The following is a 22,085-nucleotide window of genomic DNA, read 5'->3' on the forward strand; positions in this document are numbered from 1 at the left end:
CCCCCACACCACTAGAGGGACATCTTCAACCACCAACTTACCATCCCGAGACAACTTGTGAAATGTAGATGTCTATGATCGGTTCAGATTTGGTCCGGTCCAGAACAACCAAACGTGGTCATGTTTGGAGCGGGGCTCATTAGAACCAGGCAATTTTTACATTTACATTTTGATCATTTAGAGATCTACAGTCAGTGCATTCAATTAAGGTATATAAACAAACACATATCACAGTCATAGAAAGACAAAAACGTTTCTGTAACCTTTACTGAGAATGTTGAAGTGTTCCATTGTTTTTTTTCTCTTGGTCAGCTTTTGAAAAAGCAAACATAAGTGCATGTGACAGATGGGAGCAATAATACACATTCCACACAGCAATCTTCAGTTGGCTCCATTTTCTCTTTTAAATTGTAATTCAATGTCCAGAAAATAAGTATTTTCACATAATTGCAATTAGCCTACAAAAATCAAACTGGTATTCATTGAAGTTTATAAACAAGCGCACCCTAAACCTATGCGGCTACACTCGAAAGTCCGCTGTGGACACACTCGAAAGTCCGCTCTTTAACCAAACTATCAACAGAGTACTGGGTATAATAAATAATTAAATTGCGCGAAGGGAGCTGCAGCTGAATTGCTGATGTAAGGGGTTCAGTGCAGCATTTCATGTCGCAGGGTGGAAGGAAGCTTTGCAATCTGCCCGGCGTTTATTGCTATCTCACACATGCAAGTCCGACAAAAAAATATGCTGTCAATAGTTAAAAACTGCGTATTATTTTCAGTTGTGTGCTTGTACATAGCTACGCCGATTTCTTTAAAAAGGGTTTCCAGATGTCCTTCAGCATGCAGCTGTTCCAAGGAGTCCATCATTTGTTTTGGATCTTCCTATGTCCCAAGGATCATCCCGAACGACATTAATTCACTGTAAGTAACTTCCGTCATACTCGATTTAGTCTAGGCTACAATAATTGTCTTTGCCGCTAATGCAAGTTATGACATATGAACGAACGAGTTATAGTAGGCCTACATATCTCATATTGTATAGGCTAAGAGACGTTTGTGGTGACACTTGCACAAGCTCGTTATAATATATATATATATATATCGTTATAATATATATATATATATATATATAATCACTCATAATCATCATATATATAATCATATATATATATATATGCAATGACATAGGGGAGACCGGGGCTAACACTTTGGTTTATTTCTGAAAAAACTGAGTGAGATGAATAATATTTTTATACAAACATAGGCTACATGTCTCAGCTACCATTGCCCACTGTCACTACGTTTCTAGGACATACCAGTCATGTACAATTTAAACCGAAGGTGGTGGAGGTGAAATGTTACATTTAACCCCACAGACTGGGTTAAATGTAACACTGTCTTCAATTGTAGAAATTAGGGGTTATAGAAAAATGTTATGATTTGAAACTGATATTAAGATAAAAATACACTAAATGGACAAATGTTTTTTACAGTTTAAGAATGCCATATTGACCAGAAATGGTGTAGCCAGAATTTATTAGCATTCAAATGTATGAATTAGACTTAATATATATATTTTTATCCTATTTCTAGTTGATGTAAAGACGTGACATTTTATACAATTATGTAAATATGTCTAAATACCATAATATATGATATGATTTTTGGTAACCTGCGTTTACAACTAACCCTGTTTACAACTAGCCCCCATTTACTAATCTGAGTCTAATCTGAGGTTTGTGGGGAAATACAACAATAATGAATGTCATTAACTATACTAATCAAAATACCTCTTCATACGGATCAAAATTAGGCCATGGCTACGGATATGGTGTTTTTGCGTCCGGAAAGCTCTTTTTTAAATCTGAGGATCGGAATCACGTTCTGCGCATGTGTTATTTTACGTTTTTTCTAATTTAGCTCCTGCTCATACTCCCCTTCCTTCACGTTTCGCTCTTCTGAGCCATGATGTTGCCTTTGTTTTTGCCTCATATTTTTCTGAATATCTGAAATAAAAACCCTGCAGCGATTTGAACGAACATTCCAAAACATATATATTATCAACCTTCTCTGTCTGTTGTAACGGATATTGCAGATGCACAAGCAGGACGCAGTCCTTACACTTTGGACACATTTTGTATGATTATGTAGACTAATCTTTATAGTTGCTGCCATATCATGGTTCCTGAAAAAAGTGTATAAGGACCGGTAAAAAAAATTATCGGACATTGGGCGAGTTCGTTTTGCATCGCCCGGTGCCATAGGTATGCCATATATACTGATATCGTGTCGATAATAAATAGCTGAATGCATGTCAGCAGCTAAGAAGACCATGGAACCGCTAGCCGGCCTGTTTGTGTCGTATGTACAGTATCCTTGCAATACTAACAACACATTTTGGACCAACATGTCGATATTGTATTTTGTGTAAAACATTTAAATAGCTGCATGTAGCCTAATCCCCTCCTGAAAAAAAAAACATGAAATCGCGTTTATGCCTACTGAGGAATGGAATTACAATAGTTTGAACAGTGTTGTGTACAACATGAAATGTGTAAACTACCCCAGTGACCAGACAAAGACGATCAAGGAGGGGTGAGTGGCGCCAGGACACTCAGCACAGCAGCTAAGTAATCACCGGAGTGAGCACAAAAAATATCCTGCACATGCACAGCAATATCCGTATTTTGCGGCAAAACTCTGTATCAGTAACCACTCCCGAGGGTTCCCGAGTGGCGCAGCGGTCTAATGCATTTCATATTAGTGCTAGAGGGGTCACTACAGACCCTGGTTCGATTCTAGGCTGTATCACAATCGGCTGTGATTGGGAATCACATAGGGCAGCGCACAATTGGGTCACTGTCGTCAGGATTAGGCCTTCATTGTAAATAATAATTTGCTCTTAATTAACTGACTTGTCTCTTAAGTAATGGGGAATGTTCTACAGGTCAATAATCAAAAAAGAGAGGCAGGCAAGAATATTAATTTCAGGGCTCCATTTTTTTTTGTCAATACAAAAAGGAAACTGATGGATTTAAATAAACAGTGCCTTCAGAAAGTAGCCACACCCCTTGACTTGTTCCACATTTTGTGGACAAAGTGAAAACATGTTTTTAGAAATGTTAGCACATTTATTGAAAGTGAAATATAGAAATATCTAAATTACATATGTATTCACACCCCAGACTCAATACATCTTAGAATTACCTTTGGCAATGATTACAGCTCAAATCAAATTTGATTTATTTGTCACATGCAGATGTTATTGCGGGTGTAGCGAAATGCTTGTGTTTCTAGATACAACAGTGCAGTAATATCTTAAAATTCACAACAATACAGACAAGGCACACAACCTAATAGTAAAAGAATGGAATTAAGGAATATATACATATTAGGATGAGCATTGTCAGAGTGGCATAGACTAAAATACAATAGAATAGAATACAGTATATAAGATGAGTAAAGCAAAAATATGTAACCATTATTAAAGTGACTAGTGTTCCATTATTAAAGTGGCCAGTGATTTCAAGTCTATGGGGCAGTGGCCTCTAAGGTTCAGGGTTACGAAACAGGGTGGAAGCCGCCTAGTGATGGCTATTTAAAAGTCTGATGTCCACCATTGTTCCTGTACCTGCCACCCTACACCCACTTCAATTTGCATACTGCCCCAATATGTCCACAGATGATGCGATCACCATCACACTGCACACTGCCCTATCCCATCTGGACCAGAGGAATACCTATGTAAGAATGCTGTTCATTGACTACAGTGTGGCATTCAAGATCATAGTACCCTCCAAGCTCATCATTAAGCTTGAGGCCCTGGGTCTCAACCCCAACCTGTGCAATTGGGTCCTGGACTTCCTGACGGGCTACCTCCAGGTGGTGAAGGTAGGATACATCTCCCCTTTGCGATCCTCAACACTGGGGCCCCACAAGGGTGCATGCTCAGCCCCCTCCTGTACTCCCTGTTCACCCATGACTGCATGGCCAATTACACCTCCAACTCAATCATCAAGTTTGCAGACGATACAACAGTAGTAGGCCTGATTACCAACAATGACGAGACAGCCTACAGAGAGGAGGTGATTGCACTCGGAGTGTGGTGTCAGGAAAATAACCTCTTACTCAACGTCAACAAAACAAAAGGAGATTATCGTGGATTTCAGGAAACAGCAGAGGGAACACGCTCCTATCCACATCAACGGGATGGAGCAGGTGGAAAACTTCAAGTTCCTCGGCGTACACATCACTGACGATCTGAAATGATCCACCCACACAGACAGAGCGGTGAAGGCGCAACAGCGCCTCTTCAACCTCAGGAGGCAGAAGAAATTTGTCTTGGCACCTAAAACCCTCACAATCTTTTACAGATGCACAATTGAGAGCATTTTGTCGGGCTGTATCACCAGAGGGTGGTGTGGTCTTCGCAACACATCACCGGGGGCAAATTACCCACGCGCCAGGACACCTACAGCACCCGATGTCACAGGAAGGCAAAAAAGATCATCAAGGTCAACAACCACCCAAGCCACTGCCTGTTCACCCTGCTATCATCCAGAAGGCGAGGTCAGTACAGGTGCATAAAGCTGGGACAGAGAGACTGAAAAACAGCTTCTATCTCAAGGCCACTGTTAAATAGCCACCACTAGGCGGCTTCCACCCAGTTACGTAACCCTGAACCTTAGAGGCTGCTGCCCCATATACATAGACTTGAAATCACTGGCCACTTTAATAATGGTTACATATTTCTGCTTTACTCATCTCATATGTACAGTGGGGCAAAAAAGTATTTAGTCAGCCACCAATTGTGCAAGTTCTCCCACTTAAAAAGATGAGAGAGGTCTGTAATTTTCATCATAGGTACACTTCAAATATGACAGGCAAAATGAGGGGAAAAAAATCCAGAAAATCACATTGTAGGATTTTTAATGAATTTATTTGCAAATTATGGTGGAAAATAAGTATTTGGTCACCTACAAACAAGCAAGATTTATGGCTCTCACAGACCTGTAACACTTCTTCTTTAAGAGGCTTCTCTGTCCTCCACTCGTTACCTGTATTAATGGCACCTGTTTGAACTTGTTATCAGTATAAAAGACACCTGTCCACAACCTCAAACAGTCACACTCCAAATTCCACTATGGCCAAGACCAAAGAGCTGTCAAAGGACACCAGAAACAACATTGTAGACCTGCACCAGGCTGGGAAGACTGAATCTGCAATAGGTAAGCAGCTTGGTTTGAAGAAATCAACTATGGGAGCAATTATTAGGAAATGGAAGCCATACAAGACCACTGATAATCTCCCTCGATCTGGGGCTCCACGCAAGATCTCACCCCGTGGGGTAAAAATGATCACAAGAACGGTGAGCAAAAATCCCAGAACCACACGGGGGGACCTAGTGAATGACCTGCAGAGAGCTGGGACCAAAGTAACAAAGCCTACCATCAGTAACACACTACGTCGCCAGGGACTCAAATCCTGCAGTGCTAGACGTGTCCCCCTGCTTAAGCCAGTACATGTCCAGGCCCGTCTGAAGTTCGCTGGAGAGCATTTGGATGATCCAGAAGATTGGGAGAATGTCATATGGTCAGATGAAACCAAAATATAACTTTTTGGTAAAAACTCAACTCGTTGTGTTTGGAGGACAAAGAATGCTGAGTTGCATCCAAATAACACCGTACCTCCTGTGAAGCATGGGGGTGGAAACATCATGCTTTGGGGCTGTTTTTCTGCAAAGGGACCAGGACGACTGATCCGTGTAAAGGAAAGAATGAATGGGGCCATGTATCGTGAGATTTTGAGTGAAAACCTCCTTCCAAGGGTATTGAAGATGAAACGTGGCTAGGTCTTTCAGCATGACGATGATCCCAAACACATGCCCGGGCAACAAAGGAGTGGCTTTGTAAGAAGCATTTCAAGGTCCTGGAGTGGCCTAGCCAGTCTCCAGATCTCAACCCCATAGAAAATCTTTGGAGGGAGTTGAAAGTCTGTTTTGCCCAGCAACAGCCCCAAAGCATCACTGCTTTAGAGGAGATCTGCATGGAGGAATGGGCCAAAATACCAGCAACAGTGTGTGAAAACCTTGTGAAGACGTATATAACAAAGTATTGAGATAAACTTTTGTTATTGACCAAATACTTATTTTCCACCATCATTTGCAAATAAATTCATAAAAAATCCTACAATGTGATTTTCTGGATGTTTTTTCTCATGTTGTCTGTCATAGTTGAAGTGTACCTATGATGAAAATTACAGGCCTCTCTCATCTTTTTAAGTGGGAGAACTTGCACAATTGGTGGCTGACTAAATACTTTTTTGCCCCACTGTATATACTGTATTCTATTCTACTGTATTTTTGTCTATGCCACTCTGACAATGCTCATCCTAATATTTATATATTCCTTAATTCCATTCTTTACTTTTAGGTTGTGTGTCTTGTCTGTATTGTTGTGAAGCAAGTGGGCACAGCAGACTGGGATAGGGAGAGATTGAATATGTCCGTAAACAATCCAGCCAGCTGGTCTGCACATGCTCTGAGGACGCGGCTAGGGATGCCGTCTGGGCCGGCAGCCATGCGAGTGTTAACACGCTTAAATGTCTTTCTCACCTCAACCACGGAGAAGGAGAGCCCAAAGTCCTTGGTAGCGGGCCGCGTCGGTGGCAATGTGTTATCCTTGAAGCAGGCGAAGAAGGTGTTTAGCTTGTCCGGGAGCAAGACGTCAGTGTCTGTGACATGGCTGGTTACCCCTTTCTGTGATTGTCTGTAGACCCTGCCACATACGTGTTGTGTCTCAAACCGTTGAACTGCAACTCCACTTTGTCTCTATACTGACGTTTTGCCTGTTTGATTGCCTTGTGGAGGGAATAACTACACTGTTTGTATTCAGTCATATTCCCAGTCAACTTGCCATGGTTAAATACAGTGGTTCACGCTTTCAGTTTTGTGCGAATGCTGACATCTATCCACTGTTTCTGATTGGGGTTGCTTAATAGTCACACTGGGTATAACATCTCCTATTAACTTCCTGATAAACTCAGTCACAGTATCCGTGTATTTGTCAATGTTATTCTCAGAGGCTACCTGGAACATGTCTCAGTCCGCTTGATCAAAACAATCTTGACGGGTGGATTCTGATTGGTCAGACCAGCTTTGAATAGTACTTAGCACAGGTGCTTCCTGTTTGAGTTTCTGCCTATAGAATGGGAGGAGCAAAATGGAGTCGTGATCAGATTTGCAGAAGGGATGGGGGGAAGGGCCTTGTAGGCATCCCAGAAGTTGGAGTAGCAGTGTCGAGTGCTACAGTCAATGTGTTGATAGAACTTCGGTAGCTTTTTCCTCAAATTTGCTTTATTAATATCCCCAGCTACAATAAATGCGGCCTCAGCATATGTGGTTTCCAGATTGCGTAAAGTCCAGTGAAGTTCTTTAAGGGCCGTTGTGGTATCGGCTTGAGGGGGAATATACATGGCTGTGACTATAACCAAAGATAATTATTTTGGGAGGTAATACAGTCAGAATTTGATTGAGGTATTGTAAGTTAGGTGAACAAAAGGACTTACGTTTCTGTGTGTTATCACAATGGTTAATCATGCACCCTCGCCTTTCTTCTTCCCGGAGAGTTCTTTATTCCTGTCTGCGAGATATACTGAGAACCCAGCTGGCTGTATGGACAAAGACAGGAGTTCCCATGTATGCTGAGAACTTGATGGCTGCTTTCCCTTCACTCTACAGTCCAACTCATCCCAAACCATCTCAATTGGGTTGAGGTCGGGTGATTGTGGAGGCCAGGTCATCTGATGCAGCACTCCATCACTCTCCTTCTTGGTCAAATAGCCCTTACACAGCCTGGAGGTGTGTTGGGTCATCGTCCTGTTGAAAAACAAATGATAGTCCCACTAATGCCAAGAGTATGCAAAGGTGTCATCAAGGCAAAGGGTAGCTACTTTGAAAAATCTAAAATATACAATATATTTTGACTTGTTTAACACTTTTTTTGGTTACTACATGGTTCCATGTGTTATTTTATAGTTTGATGTCTTCACTATTATTCTACAATGTAGAAAATAATAGAAAATAAAGAAAAACCCTTGAATGAGTAGGTGTGTCCAAACTTTTGACTGGTATTGTATTTATTCAACAGTTTTTAAAATACCTGTACCCTCAATTAGATCTTTATTTATTCATTGTACAATGGACATTTCACCCAATAAGCTAGGAGTAGCACAAGGTCAGCCTCAGAGTTCAAGGTCTAAATGGCAGTAGGGGATGCAACCAGACCTGGGTGTAAATAGTATTATTCTTGCCTGCCACAATGGAAATCAATGGAATAGTCCCAAAAGTCCCTGTCCATCTAGCACTCCAGTCTCATGCAAACGCTCAAAGTATTGAAAGATTTAAAATACAAGTTAAAGCTAGGTCTGGATAGGACATAAGCAATTTATGCCATTGTAACGTGTTAAGTAACCTTGCCTGAGACAGTGAGACCTAATCTCGGCAACCCAGAACCAAATCTTAAAAAACAGTGCACCCAATACAATTTTTCCTCATACTGTATCCCACAGCCAATCAATCTTCTGTTCCCAACAACACACTCACAAAGCAGCGTAATCTTCACTCCAAAAGTGCCATGTGTGTGAAATCGTTGTTAGCGCCAACTGAGAATGCAGTAGCCTAAAGTTGCACACTTCTGTACTGTTCACAGATTCTGTGAAACCCATGAATAGTCAGTTCCTTCAGGATTTAGCAACAATTTGCAGCATATTATGCGGGGCTTGCAAATTTGACCAATCACGCACTAGTCTTATTACAACATAAAACAGTCAAATCATCCCAATATTACCGTTAGATAACCACACTACAAAAACAGGGCTCTCAATTTTAACCAATCAACGTACTTTTGCCACATAAAATGGTTCAATCAGAAGTTTACATACACTAAGTTGCCTGTGCCTTTAACTTCATGGCTTTAGAAGCTTCTGATAGGCTAAATAACATAATTTTGAGTCAATTGGGGGTGTACCTGTGTCTGTATTTCAAGGCCTACCTTCAAACTCAGTGCCTCTTTGCTTGACATCATGGGCAAATCAAAAGAAATAAGCCAAGACCTCAGAAAAATAATTGTAGACCTCCACAAGTCTGGTTCATCCTTGAGAGCAATTTCCAAACACCTGAAGGTACCACGTTCATCTGTACAAACAATAGTATGCAAGTATAAACACCATGGGACCACGCAGCCGTCATACCGCTCAGGATGAAGACGCGCTCTGACTCCTAGAGATGAACATACTATGGTGCGAAAAGTGCAAATCAATCCCAGAACAACAGCAAAGCACCTCGTGAAGATGCTGGAGGAAACAGGTACAAAAGTTTCTATATCCACAATAAAACGAGTCCTATATTGACATAACCTGAAAGACCGCTCAGCAAGGTAGAAGCCACTGCCCCAAAACCGCCATAAAAAGCCAGACTACGGTTTGCAACTGCACATGGGGACAAAGATTGTACTTTTTGGAGAAATGTCCTCTGGTCTGATGAAACAAAAATAGAACTGTTTGGCCATAATGACCATTGTTATGTTTAGAGGAAAAAAGGGAGGCTTGCAAGCCGAAGAACACCATCCCAACCAACGGGGCTGGCAGCATCATGTTGTGGGGGTGCTTTGCTGCAGGAGGGACTGGTGCACTTCACAAAATAGATGGCATCATGAGGAAGGGAAATTACGTGGATATATTGAAGCAACATCTCAAGACATCAGTCAGGAAGTTAAAGATTGGTCGCAAATGGGTTTTCCAAATGGACAATGACCACCAAGCATACTTCCAAAGTTGTGAAAAAATGGTTTAAGGACAACAAAGTCAAGGTATTGGAGTGGCCATCACAAAGCATTGACCTCAATCCTATAGAAAATGTGTGGACAGAACATAAAGAGCGTGTGTGAGCAAAGAGGCCTACAAAATTGACTCAGTTACACCAGCTCTGTCAGGAGGAATGGGATTCACCCAATTTATAGTGGGAAGCTTGTGGAAGTCTACCCAAAACGTTTGACCCAAGTTAAACAATTTAAGGGCAATGCTATCAAATACTAATTGAGTGTATGTAAACATCTGACCCACTGGGAATGTGGTGAAAGAAATAAAAGCTGAAATTAATCTCTCTCTAGTATTGTTCTGACATTTCACATTCTTAAAATAAAGTGGTGATCCTAACTGACACAAAACAGAGCATTTTTACTAGGATTAAATGTCAGGAATTGTGAAAAACTGAGTTTAAATGCATTTGGATAAGGTGTATGTAAACTTCCGACTTCAATTGCATGTACATAGTGTACAGTTTGCCACTACTCTCCTGCACTGTAAAAAAAGAAAAACAAATCTGTCCACTGATCATTGGACTGCTACAACTGGTCTGCCTCCTCTGGCCTGCCTCCTCCTTTGAAACTGTACCTTTTTTCTATATATATATATTTATATAAATATATATATTTTTTACTTTTATTTAAGTTAAGAAAAAATTCTTACTTTCAATGACGGCCTACCCCAGCCAAACCCTCCCTTAACCCGGACGACGCTGGGCCAATTGTGTGCCGCCCAATGGGACTCCTTGATCACGGCCGGTTGTGATACAGCCCGGGATCGAACCCGGTTTAGTAGTGTTGCCTCTAGCACTGCAATGCCTTAGATCGCTGTGCGACTCGGTCCCCTAAACGTAATCTTTTCTACTTTTAATTTGCTCTGTGCTTACTCCATAATCTTACTATCTTTCAGGAGCATTGTCAACGGGTCCTTCTCCGAGATCAAGGAGACCATGTTTGCTCACATGCCATCTCTCCAACTTCTGTGAGTCAATGACACTTGTACTATACATGAATATGCAAACGAGACATGACTACCAGTATGTGTGTCCATGGGAATGGGTAGGGGTTTAACCAGTTGGGAAATTAAGTTGAACTCAACAACAGATGGTCATAAAAAGTGTCGTTCTTAAAAAAAAATGATGTTTGAAAATTGATGACAGTAAGTCACTTTGGATAAAAGCGTCTGCTAAATGGCATATATTATTATTATATTTAAGTTTGCGACAGTAGTTACATGTATTCACATCATAGTTAAGCCCCTGCTAGTGTTGCTGCAGGTATAAAATCCTAGGAAATGTTCTGAACCTGACACAAGCTTAATAAATTAATGTCTGGTTGTGTGTGTGTATGTGTTTTGCGGGAGCAGGAGAATCTTTGTTGCTTTGACATTTCTGAAGATAACTATTTATTTCATGCGATTTAGTGATTCATTTAAGTTTGTCCCTCATTTTAAGCTCAACCCTGTAACGTGAACTGAACTCTTTTTTAATATAGTAAAACTATACATTTTTTTTATTAAAAGAAAACATGTAACATCTAGTAGTCAAATCATAGTGTAAAAGCAGGTGATACTCTTTTTAGCTATTTTATGGTGTTTTGTGGTAGAAAACTAAGTACGTTGAGCATAATAGATGTTACTCAAAGATAGATGGGCTACACATGTTTTAACAAGTTCAAATGTTTTGTTAAGTTTGCATTTAATTGCACACAACATGCTTCCATTCCCCCTGTCACAAGGGGAGTTATAGCTGATTTTAAGATGAAATTGTCAACCCTGTTACTTTAATTGGCATTTTTCTTAACTTGATCTCTTGAGATGGTAAAACATGATTTTTATCAAGTTGAACATGTGTACTTATGACAGAATATAAACATTTTGTAAAAAAAAATAGTTATTTTAACCATAAAATAGTTATTTTTGACAGAATTACACTACCCAAAAAGCACTCTATTTATGGAACGACGCATATCTATTTAGCCAAAGCCAAGACATGACTGTTGTTCTTACCACATTCTACCTTACATATGACTTGATATTCATATAGTTTTTGTGTGTTTTTTAATTACCTTAACATTTGACTTGTCTATTTGAGCATGTAGAGAATGTAGGCTTAGTGGAGTGCTCAGTACTGAATTTGATGATGAGCATACCTAGCAAACAGGGGATGTCCTGAGCACATTCGGTGACATTCCCATTAGGTCCCTTAAGAGTTTCGAACATTGTGTGATGGTCCAAAGGCAATGTTCTCTGGGGGACCTTTGTCTAGTCCCCTATAAGTTCCTAGGATGTCACTGAGGACCATATCAGGACGTTTTTAGGACATTCTCAGGATGTTCATTTTACTAGTCCTTAGACATTGCGTGATGGTTCCAAGGGAACGTTCTCTAGGAATTTTCTTGAGACGTGTCTTTGTTCCCTGTAGGTTTTGTCTTGTTCCTGGTTTGTCCCGGGGATGTCCCCGAGAACATTTTTTGATCTTTCTTGGGAAGTTGTGTCATTTTGTTTAATTCCCGGTTTGTCCCAGGGACACCCTGAAGACATTTTTAAGACGTTCTTGGTACGTTGTGTCATGGTCCCCTGAAGCTCCCCTGATTGTCCTAGGTGTCCCAAACCATGATACACTATATATACAGAAGTATGTGGACACACCTTGAAATTAGTGGATTCGGCTATTTCAGCCACACCCTTTGCAACACCCTTTGCAACACACTCTACAGAGTTACAAACTGTCCCTGGAAGAACTGGTCGTCGGGAGCTTCGGCCGAGCAGCCACACACACACAAGCCTTAGATCACCATGCACAATGTCAAGCATCTGCTGGAGTGGTGTAAAGCTTTCCGCCATTGGATTCTGGAGCAGTGAAATGTGTTCTTTGTAGTGATGAATCACACTTCACCATCTGGAAGTTTGACGGACAAATCTGGGTTTGGCGGATGCCAGAAGAACGCTACCTGCCCAAATGCAGAGTGTCAAATGTAAAGTTTGGTGGAGGAGGAATAATGGTCTGGGGCTGTTTTTCATGGTTCAGGCTAGGCCCCTTAATTCCAGTGAAGGGAAATCTTAACGCTACAGCATACAATGACATTCTAGACGATTCTGTGCTTCCAACTTTGTGGCAAAAGTTTTGGGAAGGCCCTTTCCTGTTTCAGCATGACAATGCCCCCGTGCACAAAATGAGGTCCATACAGAATTGGTTTTTCGAGATCAGTGTGGAAGAACTTGACTGGCCTTCACAGAGCCCTGAACTCAACTCTATCGAACACCTTTGGGATGAATTGGGATGCCGACTGCGAGCCAGTGTTTACGGATGTGAAACGGCTAGCTAGTTAGCGGTGGTGCGCACTATAAATAGCGTTTCAATTGGTGACATCACTTGCTCTGAGACCTTGAAGTAGTGGTTCCCCTTGCTCTGCAAGGTCCGTGGCTTTTGTGGAGCGATGGGAAACAATGCTTTGAGGGTGACTGTTGTTGATGTGTGCAGAGGGTCCCTGGTTCGTGCCCGGGTATGGGCGAGGGGACAGACCAACTCCATATTAACGCCCATGATTTTAGTATGAGGTGTTCGACAAGCAGTTGTCCACATACTTTGGTCATGTAGTGTAAATGAAGTAATGAAAAATGTATTAGGGTTTTAAGGTAAGTGGTATGCTATTCAGCTAAAATAGTGTAAATTATTTAAACAATGACAATGTTATTGCATTTGACATGATCATTTACGACTGACTTTCCAATATGACCTTACCTGTGCTTTGAATTCACAACCTCTGGATTTGGAGTATGCTTTTTCTTTCTGCTGTGCCACAGTTTGTAGAATTTCAGAAGTCCCCTACACATGTATTACCTATAGTGCCATCTACACTGCTATTTTAATAATCAGTTAATCTGACTATTCTTTCATTAATTTCATTTATTTGAGGTTGTTTTTTTAGTATAGTTGTCTAATGTTGGTGGGGCATATTATTCTGTTTTAATGTTACTCCTGAATCACTATGATAAATATAATGGATTTTGTTGAGTGTTATTTATTATTTTTTTACCCCCTTGTTCTCCCCAATTGCCATGTTCTCTCATCACCCAATGGGCTCGTGAGAGGCGAAGGTCAAGTCATGAATCCTCCGAAACATGTGCTCGCTTAACCAAGAAGCCAGCTGCAACAATTTGTCGGCTGAAACACTGTTCAACTGACTACCGAAGTCAGCCTGCTAGGTGCCTGTCCCGCCACAAGGAGTTGCTAGAGCGAGATGAGCCAAGTAATGCCCCCCCGGCAAAACCCTGACAACGCTGGGCAAATTTTGCACCGCCTTGTTGAACTCCCGGTCACGGCCTGTTGTGGGATCGAACCCCAGGTTGTAATGACATCGCAACACTGTGATGCAGTGCCTTAGACTGCTGCGCCACTCGGGAGGCTGTTGAGTGTATTTGTAACTGAGCTGAGATTTAATTTGAAGTGAAAAGTGTAGGAATAGGCCTACAGGCAATGTGCATTTTTGGGGCACTGAGAAAATGCCAGTTCTGCTGAGCGCAAACTTGAACATTGTGGAAATTCTGTGCAACTTCCAGCGCGTTCACTGTGAGTACTGTACCCGCTTTAAGTTACAATTTCAACAGTGGCCAAGGAGGCTACTGTGGCTATTTGATCATAATGTAGGCCTGCCAGAGTGGCCTACCGTCAAAAACAATGGAGAAAAATGCATCCCATTACATTTTAACATGAAAATAGCTGTTAGATCATTCAACCTACAATAGCAGCAAATGTGTGGTGTTCAATGTAAGTCTACATTCCATGAAACTTTAGAAAAAAAACATGCAGGACTTGACATTAACCTGTTTATCCACTTGTCTTTCAGACAAGAAGATGACTGAAAAGGTTGTGTTTGATGCAAGAAACCACTTTACAAAATACAGTTCATTATTATTCCCATACCATTATTACAGAGAATCAGACAAATTATGCTACCCTCTGCCTACTGGCTACTTAGAGTATTCAAGGCTGTCTCAAAATACAACATTGCCCCTTTAAGACATAAAGAAAAGCTCTTTACCTTACTCGCTTTTCAAAGATATCTAGAAATGCACACATTTTGTGCTCTTGTAGGAAGCAACCACTACTAGAAATGAGCTATAACTGTGCTAATGAATCACTAACTAGCAAAGAATATGAACAAATGTGCACAAGTGACAACACGTGCACAAGTGACAATTGTTTTGATCTCAAAACAAGCGCATCTACAAGTGACCGTTCATGCTGTAAACACAGTCCTGTTCAAAGTGAATGGCACAGATCCATATATGGCAATGGCTATTTGCATATACAGTGCATTCAGAAAGTATTCAGACCGCTTCACCTTTTCCACATTTTGTTACGTTACAGCCTTATTCTAAAATAGATTAAAACACTAATACTATAATATACACTATAATGACAAAACAAAAACAGATTTTCTGAAGTTTATAAATAAAAAAATAAAATAATAACGCATTTACATAAGTATTCAGACCCTTTACTCAGTACTTTGTCAAAGCACCTTTGGCAGCAATTACAGCTTTGACTTTTCTTGGGTTTTACGATACACTTGGCACACCTGTATTTGGGGAATTTCTCCCACTCTTCTCTGCAGATCCTCTCAAGCTCAGCAGAGGGAGCACCCCCTATCCACATCGACGGGACAGTAGTGGATAAAGTGGAAACTTTTAACTTCCTCCGCGTACACATCACGGACAAACTGGAATGGTCCACCCACACAGACAGCGTGGTGAAGTAGGCGCAACAGCGCCTCTTCAACCTCAGGAGGCTGAAAAAATTTGGCTTGTCGCCAAAATCACTCACAAACTTTTACAGATGCACAATCGAGAGCATCCTGTCAGGCTGTATCACCGCCTGGTAAGTCAACTGCTAAGCCCACAACTGTAAGGCTCTCCAGAGGGTAGTGAGGTCTGCACAACGCATCCCCGGGGGCAAACTACCTGCTCTCCAGGACACCTACACCACCCGATATCACAGGAAGGGCAAAAAGATCATCAAGGACAACAACCACCCGAGCCACTGCTTGTTCACCCCGTTAGCATCCAGAAGGCAAGGTCAGTACAGGTGCATCAAAGCTGGGACCAAGAGACTGAAAAACAGCTTCTATATCAAGGCCATCACACTGTTAAACAGCCATCACCTACATTGAGTGGCTGCTGCCAACATACTGACTCTATTTCCAGCCACTTTAATAATTAAAAATGGGATGCAATACATGTATCACTAGTCACTTTAAACTATGTCACTTTATATAATGCTTACATACCCTACACTGCTCATCTCATATGTATATACTGTACTCTATACCATCTACTGCATCTTGCCTATGCCATCGCTCATCCAAATATATTTTATGTACATATTCTTATTCATTCCTTTACACTGGTGTGTGTATAAGGTAGTTGATGTGAAATTGTATTTCGCTGCATTTCGCTGCACTCGCATTCACATCTGCTAACCGTGTGTATGTGACAAGTAACATTTGATTTGATTTGAAGTGGGATGGGGGGGGGGAGCTGCACAGCTATTTTCAGGTCTCTCCAGAGATGTTGATCAGGTTTAAGTCCGGGCTCTGGCTGGGCCACTCAAGGACCTTCAGAGACTTGTCCCGAAGCCAAAACCTGCGTTGTCTTGGCTGTGTGCTTAGAATCATTGTCTTGTTGGAAGGTGAACCTTCGCCCCCATTCTGAGGTTCTGAGAGCTCTGAAGCAGATTTTCATCAAGGATTTCTCTGTACTTTGCTCAGTTCATCTTTCCCTTGATCCTGACTATTGTCCCAGTCCTTGCCGTTGAAAAACATCCCCACAGCATGATGCTGCCACCATCATGCTTCACCATAGGGATGGTATTGGCCAGGTGATGAATGATGCCTGGTTTCCTTCAGACGTGACGCTTAGCATTCAGGCCAAAGAGATCAATCTTGGTTTCATCAGACCAGAGAATCTTGTTTCTCATGGTCTGAGAGTCCTAAAGGTGCCTTTTGGCCAACTCTAAAAGGGCTTTAATGTGCCCTTTACTGAGGAGTGGCTTCCATCTAGCCACTCTACCATAAGGGCCTATTTGGTGCTGCAGAGATGGTTGTCCTTCTGGAAGATTCCCCCCATCTCCACAGAGGAACTCTGTAAGAGTGAGCATCAGGTTCTTCGTTTTCTCCCGGACCAAAGCCCTTCTCCACCGATTGCTCATTTTGGCTGGGTCGGCCAGTTCTAGGAAGAGTCTTGGTGGTTCCAAACTTCTTCCATTTAATAATGATGGAGGCCTCTGTGTTCTTGGGGACCTTCAATGCTGCAGAAATGTTTTGTTACCCTTCCCCAGATATGTACCTTGACACAATCCTGTCTCAGAGCTCTACGGACAATTCCTTCAACCTCATGGCTTGGTTTTTGCTCTGACATGCACTGTCAACTGTGGGACCTTATATAGACAGGAGTGTGCCTTTCCAAATAATGTCCAATCAATTGAATTTACCACAGGTGGACTCCAATAAAGTTGTGCTCAATTTCAAGTCTCATAGCAAATGGTCAAATGGAAGTCGGAAGTTTACATACACCTTAGCTGAATACGAACCATCAAACAGGCAAAGCGTCAATACAGGACGAAGATCGAGTCAAACTACACCAGCTCTGACACTTGACGGATGTGGCAGGGCTTGCAAACCATTACAGACTACAAAGGGAAGCACAGCCGAGACCTACCCAGTGACACGAGCCTACCAGACGAGCTACTTCTATGCTCGCTCCGAGGCACATAATACTGAAACATGCATGAGAGCACCAGCTGTACCTGAGGACTGTGTGATCACGCTCTCCGCAGCCGATGTGAGTAAGACCTTTAGACAGGTCAACATTTACAAGGCCGTAGGGCCAAACGGATTACCAGGACGTGTACTGCGAGCATGCGCTAACCAAGTAGTAAGTGTCTTCACTGAAATGTTCAACCTTTCCCTGTCCGAGTCTGTAATACCAACATGTTTTAAGCAGACTACCATAGTGCCTGTGCCCAAGAACACTAAGGTAACCTACCTAAATGACTACTGACCTGTAGCACTCACATCTGTAGCCATGAAGTGCTTTGAAAGGCTGGTCATGGCTCACATCAACACCATCATCCCAAAAACCCTAGACCCACCCCAATTTGCATACCGCCCCAACAGATCCACAGATGACGCAATCTCTATTGCACTCCACACTGCCCTTTCCCACCTGGACAAAAGTAACACTTATGTGAGAATGCTATTCATTGACTACAGCTCAGGGTTCAACACCATAGTGCCCTCAAAGCTCATCAATAAGTTATGGACACTGGGACTAAACACATCCCTCTGCAACTGGATCCTGGACTTCCTGACGGGCCACCTCCAGGTGGTAAGGGCAGGTAACAACACATCCGCCACGCTGATCCTCAACACAGGAGCCCCTCAGGTGTGTATGCTCAGCTCCCTCCTGTACTCTCTGTTCACTCATGACTGCACGGCCAGGCACGACTCAAACACCATCATTAAGTTTGCCGATGACACAACAGTGTCACCGACAACAACGCGACAGCCTATAGGGAGGAGGTCAGAGACCTGGCCGTGTGGTGCCAGGACAACAACCTCTCCCTCAATGTGATCAAGACAAAGGACATGATTGTGGACTGCTGTGGACTACAGGACTACAGGAAAAAGAGGACAGAGCATGCCCCCATTCTCATCGACAGGGCTGCAGTGAAGAAGGTTGAGAGCTTCACGATCCTTGGTGTCCACATCACCAACAAACTAACATGGTCCAAGCACACCAAAACAGTCATGAAGCGGGCACGACAAAACCTATTCCCCCTCAGGAGACTGAAAAGATTTGGCATGGGTCCTCAGATCCTCAAAAGGTTCTCCAGCTGCACCATCTAGAGCATCCTGACTGGTTGCATCACTGCCTGGTATCACTGCCTGGTATGGCAAACGCTTGGCCTCTGACCGCAAGGCACAACAGAGGGCAGTGTGAATGGCCCAGTACATCACTGGGGCCAAGCTTCCTGCCATCCAGGACCTCTATACCAGGTGGTGCCAGAGGAAGGCCCTAAAAATTGTCAAAGACTCCAGCCACCCTAATCATAGACTTCTCTCTGCTACCACATGGCAAGCGGTACCGGACCACCAAGTCTAGGTCCAAGAGGCTTCTAAAACAGCTTCTACCCCCAAGCCATACTGCTCCTGAACATCTAGTCAAATGGCTACCCAGACTATTTGCATTGCCCCTCCCCCTTTCCACACCACTGCCACTCTCTGTTGTCATCTATACATAACTCTACCTATATACCGTTATATGTACATGTACATGTACATAGTACCTCAACTAACCGGTGCCCCCACACATTGACTCTGTCCTGGCACCCCCTTGTATATATTGTTATTTTTTTACTGCTGCTCTTTAATTACTTATTACTTTTATCTCTTATTCCTATCTCTATTTTTTTTAAACAGCACTTTTGGTTTGGGACTCGTAAGTAAGCATTTCACTGTAAGGTTGTTGTATGCGGAGCATGTGACTAATAAAATGTAATTTAATTTTATATTGCGTTGATTCGAGCACAATTCACACAGTAGAGCTATTGACATTGATAGTGTTAACTGATAGTGTTAACTAAAGGGGAAAACTAAAGAGTTGAGTGAAGTTCAATCTCATGCTTCTCTGCGTGGGCTGATATTTATTCTGTGTGGCACTCAGAGGGAACATTACCTACAGGTGTAATCAGTCATTGATATAGACATTGTGGCGTAGCAGAAAAATTGAAATGTTGTGAACCTAGAGGTTGTGAGTTCAAATCCCAGGTGAGGATGTGTTCAATAATAATTGCTGTATGAATAAACATACACAATGTATGTCAAATTGTGTTAAATACAAAACCTCCAGGGGACCATAACATCCCAAGAATGTCCTTGGGGATGTCCCAGGGAACTAGACAAAACCTCTAGGGTACAATGACAGAATGTCCTGCTGACCATTTTATGACGTCCCGGGGACATACTAACGGCTCATTATTGTTAGCAGGGTATATCCTTATTATGAAAGTGAGGAATACATAATATGGACACACTACCAGTCTGTAATCAGTAGGCAATTTTAAGGACAGATGCCTTGTTCCAGTGTAAGGTACAGTTGTCCATCAGCAATTTACATTTTAGTGCAAGCATGACATTGATTGTGACCCTCATGTTTATAAAAAGGCTTATCATAGCAAAACTGTACTTTTGAGCTCATCTCAGATTACAAGGTCACAAAAAGGGAACATGGAGATAATGTATTGTCAGTGATATACTGGAGGACAGAGGTAGATTTATCCTCAAACCTAAACATCCCCACGCTGAGTAACACTATGATATCACTATAGTGAGATGACCATAATTTGAGGATACAATTTTGACTTAATTTTTGATTGCTATTCTTAGAAATGAATTTAACCTTTTAGTTGTATAGTATATATCATGTTTAAAATATCAGTGATTCTACATGTGAATGTTTGTCAATGACGTGTGACATTAAATGTTATGATATAATGAATTATAATAAATCATAATTATACATTTACTTTTTAAACTACAATGTCTTTCTATATTTTCACTTGTGTTCAAAGTAACTAACTATTTATTATTTTTATCATAGACTTCTTAATTCAAATTCAGTGATGACAATAAGGGACGATGCATTTTCTGGCCTTCCACACCTGGAGTACCTGTAAGTGCCTTTCCCTTCATTCACTCATCTTTAAAATAATGATATACTGAAGCTAATTTTGTTGTTCAAGAAATGAGATACTGAGTAACTGTATCCCTTTTATTATAGTCAGGATTAATTATACGATACATTAGCCCCATGTGATCACACAATCCATTTTGTCTTTTGAAGTGCTGTATAACCTTTGTTCTTTAGGTTCATTGAGAGTAATAAGATAGAGACTGTCTCCAAATATTCCTTCAGAGGACTCAGGGACCTGACTCACCTGTAAGTTCAAATAATCATCATTATCATTAGAGGAAGTTAGATTTAACAACTTGATGTTAGATGGTTCCTCACTTTCAAAGTAATCTATGGGCAAGACTACGAATTTCAGCTAACTTTACCCACCACTAGCTAACAAGCAATGGAAGTGATAGGAGCAATCAACAACCACAAAAAATCATGGTCAAATCAACTGAAATCAACTACTTGTGGTTTGACATTACGTGACCTGACAGAATTCAGATAGAAGTTATAGATCTGTCATTCTAATTGAAGGTAAGTATGATACGTGTGTGTGTTATTGTGTGCTGTTATACAGTATGTGTTCTATTTCCTCCTTAAGATTTGTTTTTGTTTCTTTTTGTTCACCAGATTCTACAATATTGTTGGTTATTGAAAACATATTTCACAACGGTATAGTTGGTACAATGATTCTCTACAAAATACATTGCTTGTTTTGTCACAAAAACTGAAATTAGGTGAACATTTTAGAATTTTAGCAACCAGTTAATGGCAGAGCAATTTCTACATAATGCAGCTTTAAAAGTGATTAGGCCATTTACAATCACTTCCATTGATTGTTAGCTAGCGGTGGCTAAAATTAGCTGACGTTTATAGTGGTTGTTTAAAGAAAACTGAACTATGGATTATAGTATCTCCTGGCCCATAGACTACTTTAATAAGGGCGAGGAACCATCTCACTTCAAGTTGTTGAATCCTGAACTTCTCCTTTAATTCCAGTGAAGAAAATGTATGTTTGGGGATAATGCAGTAGTATTTTAGCCCACATTGTCTTCTTACCAGGGAATTACCAGGTCTACAAGGCTCTACTTTTAGCTTGTCACAAGGCAGTGCTATTGTCAAATGCAAGTAGGTTGGCCATTTCGGCTTGTTAATACTGGTGCTGTTATTTTCTAACCATATCGCCAGGGTTGGCAATTTACCGGTCTAACATCAGCTCGCCTGCACTGAGGTGAAAACTCAAATGGTAACATTTAATGATCTAGTGCTGTCAAAAACATGATTTCCCTGTGTTTCATATATATTTCCACACTATGAGGTTGGAATAATACTGTGAAATTTAGAAAATTATGACAATGCCCTTTTAGTGTAAGAGCTGTTTGAAAAGACCGCCTGAAATTTCAGCCTGTTTTGGTGGGATGGAGTTTTAGTCTGCCTGGTAAATTAGTTAATAGACCAATAAGAAAGAGAGTTCCAAACCT

The 22,085-nt window shown here is 41.4% G+C and overlaps 1 protein-coding gene across 1 annotated transcript in view; it reads left to right on the plus strand.

Annotated features, from left to right (window-relative positions):
• Positions 1 to 576: 576 nt before the first annotated feature.
• The window catches only part of lgi2a (leucine-rich repeat LGI family, member 2a), a 37,050-nt gene continuing 15,541 nt past the window's right edge, over positions 577 to 22,085 (plus strand). The window contains exons 1-4 of the mRNA XM_024373261.2: positions 577 to 924; positions 10,774 to 10,845; positions 20,527 to 20,598; positions 20,794 to 20,865. Coding sequence (XP_024229029.1) covers positions 725 to 924; positions 10,774 to 10,845; positions 20,527 to 20,598; positions 20,794 to 20,865 — 416 coding nt within the window. The 5' untranslated portion in view covers positions 577 to 724. The remainder of the gene's footprint in view (positions 925 to 10,773; positions 10,846 to 20,526; positions 20,599 to 20,793; positions 20,866 to 22,085) is intronic.

The sequence above is a fragment of the Oncorhynchus tshawytscha genome, linkage group LG15, assembly GCF_018296145.1.
Source record: "Oncorhynchus tshawytscha isolate Ot180627B linkage group LG15, Otsh_v2.0, whole genome shotgun sequence".
NCBI lineage: Eukaryota > Metazoa > Chordata > Actinopteri > Salmoniformes > Salmonidae > Oncorhynchus > Oncorhynchus tshawytscha.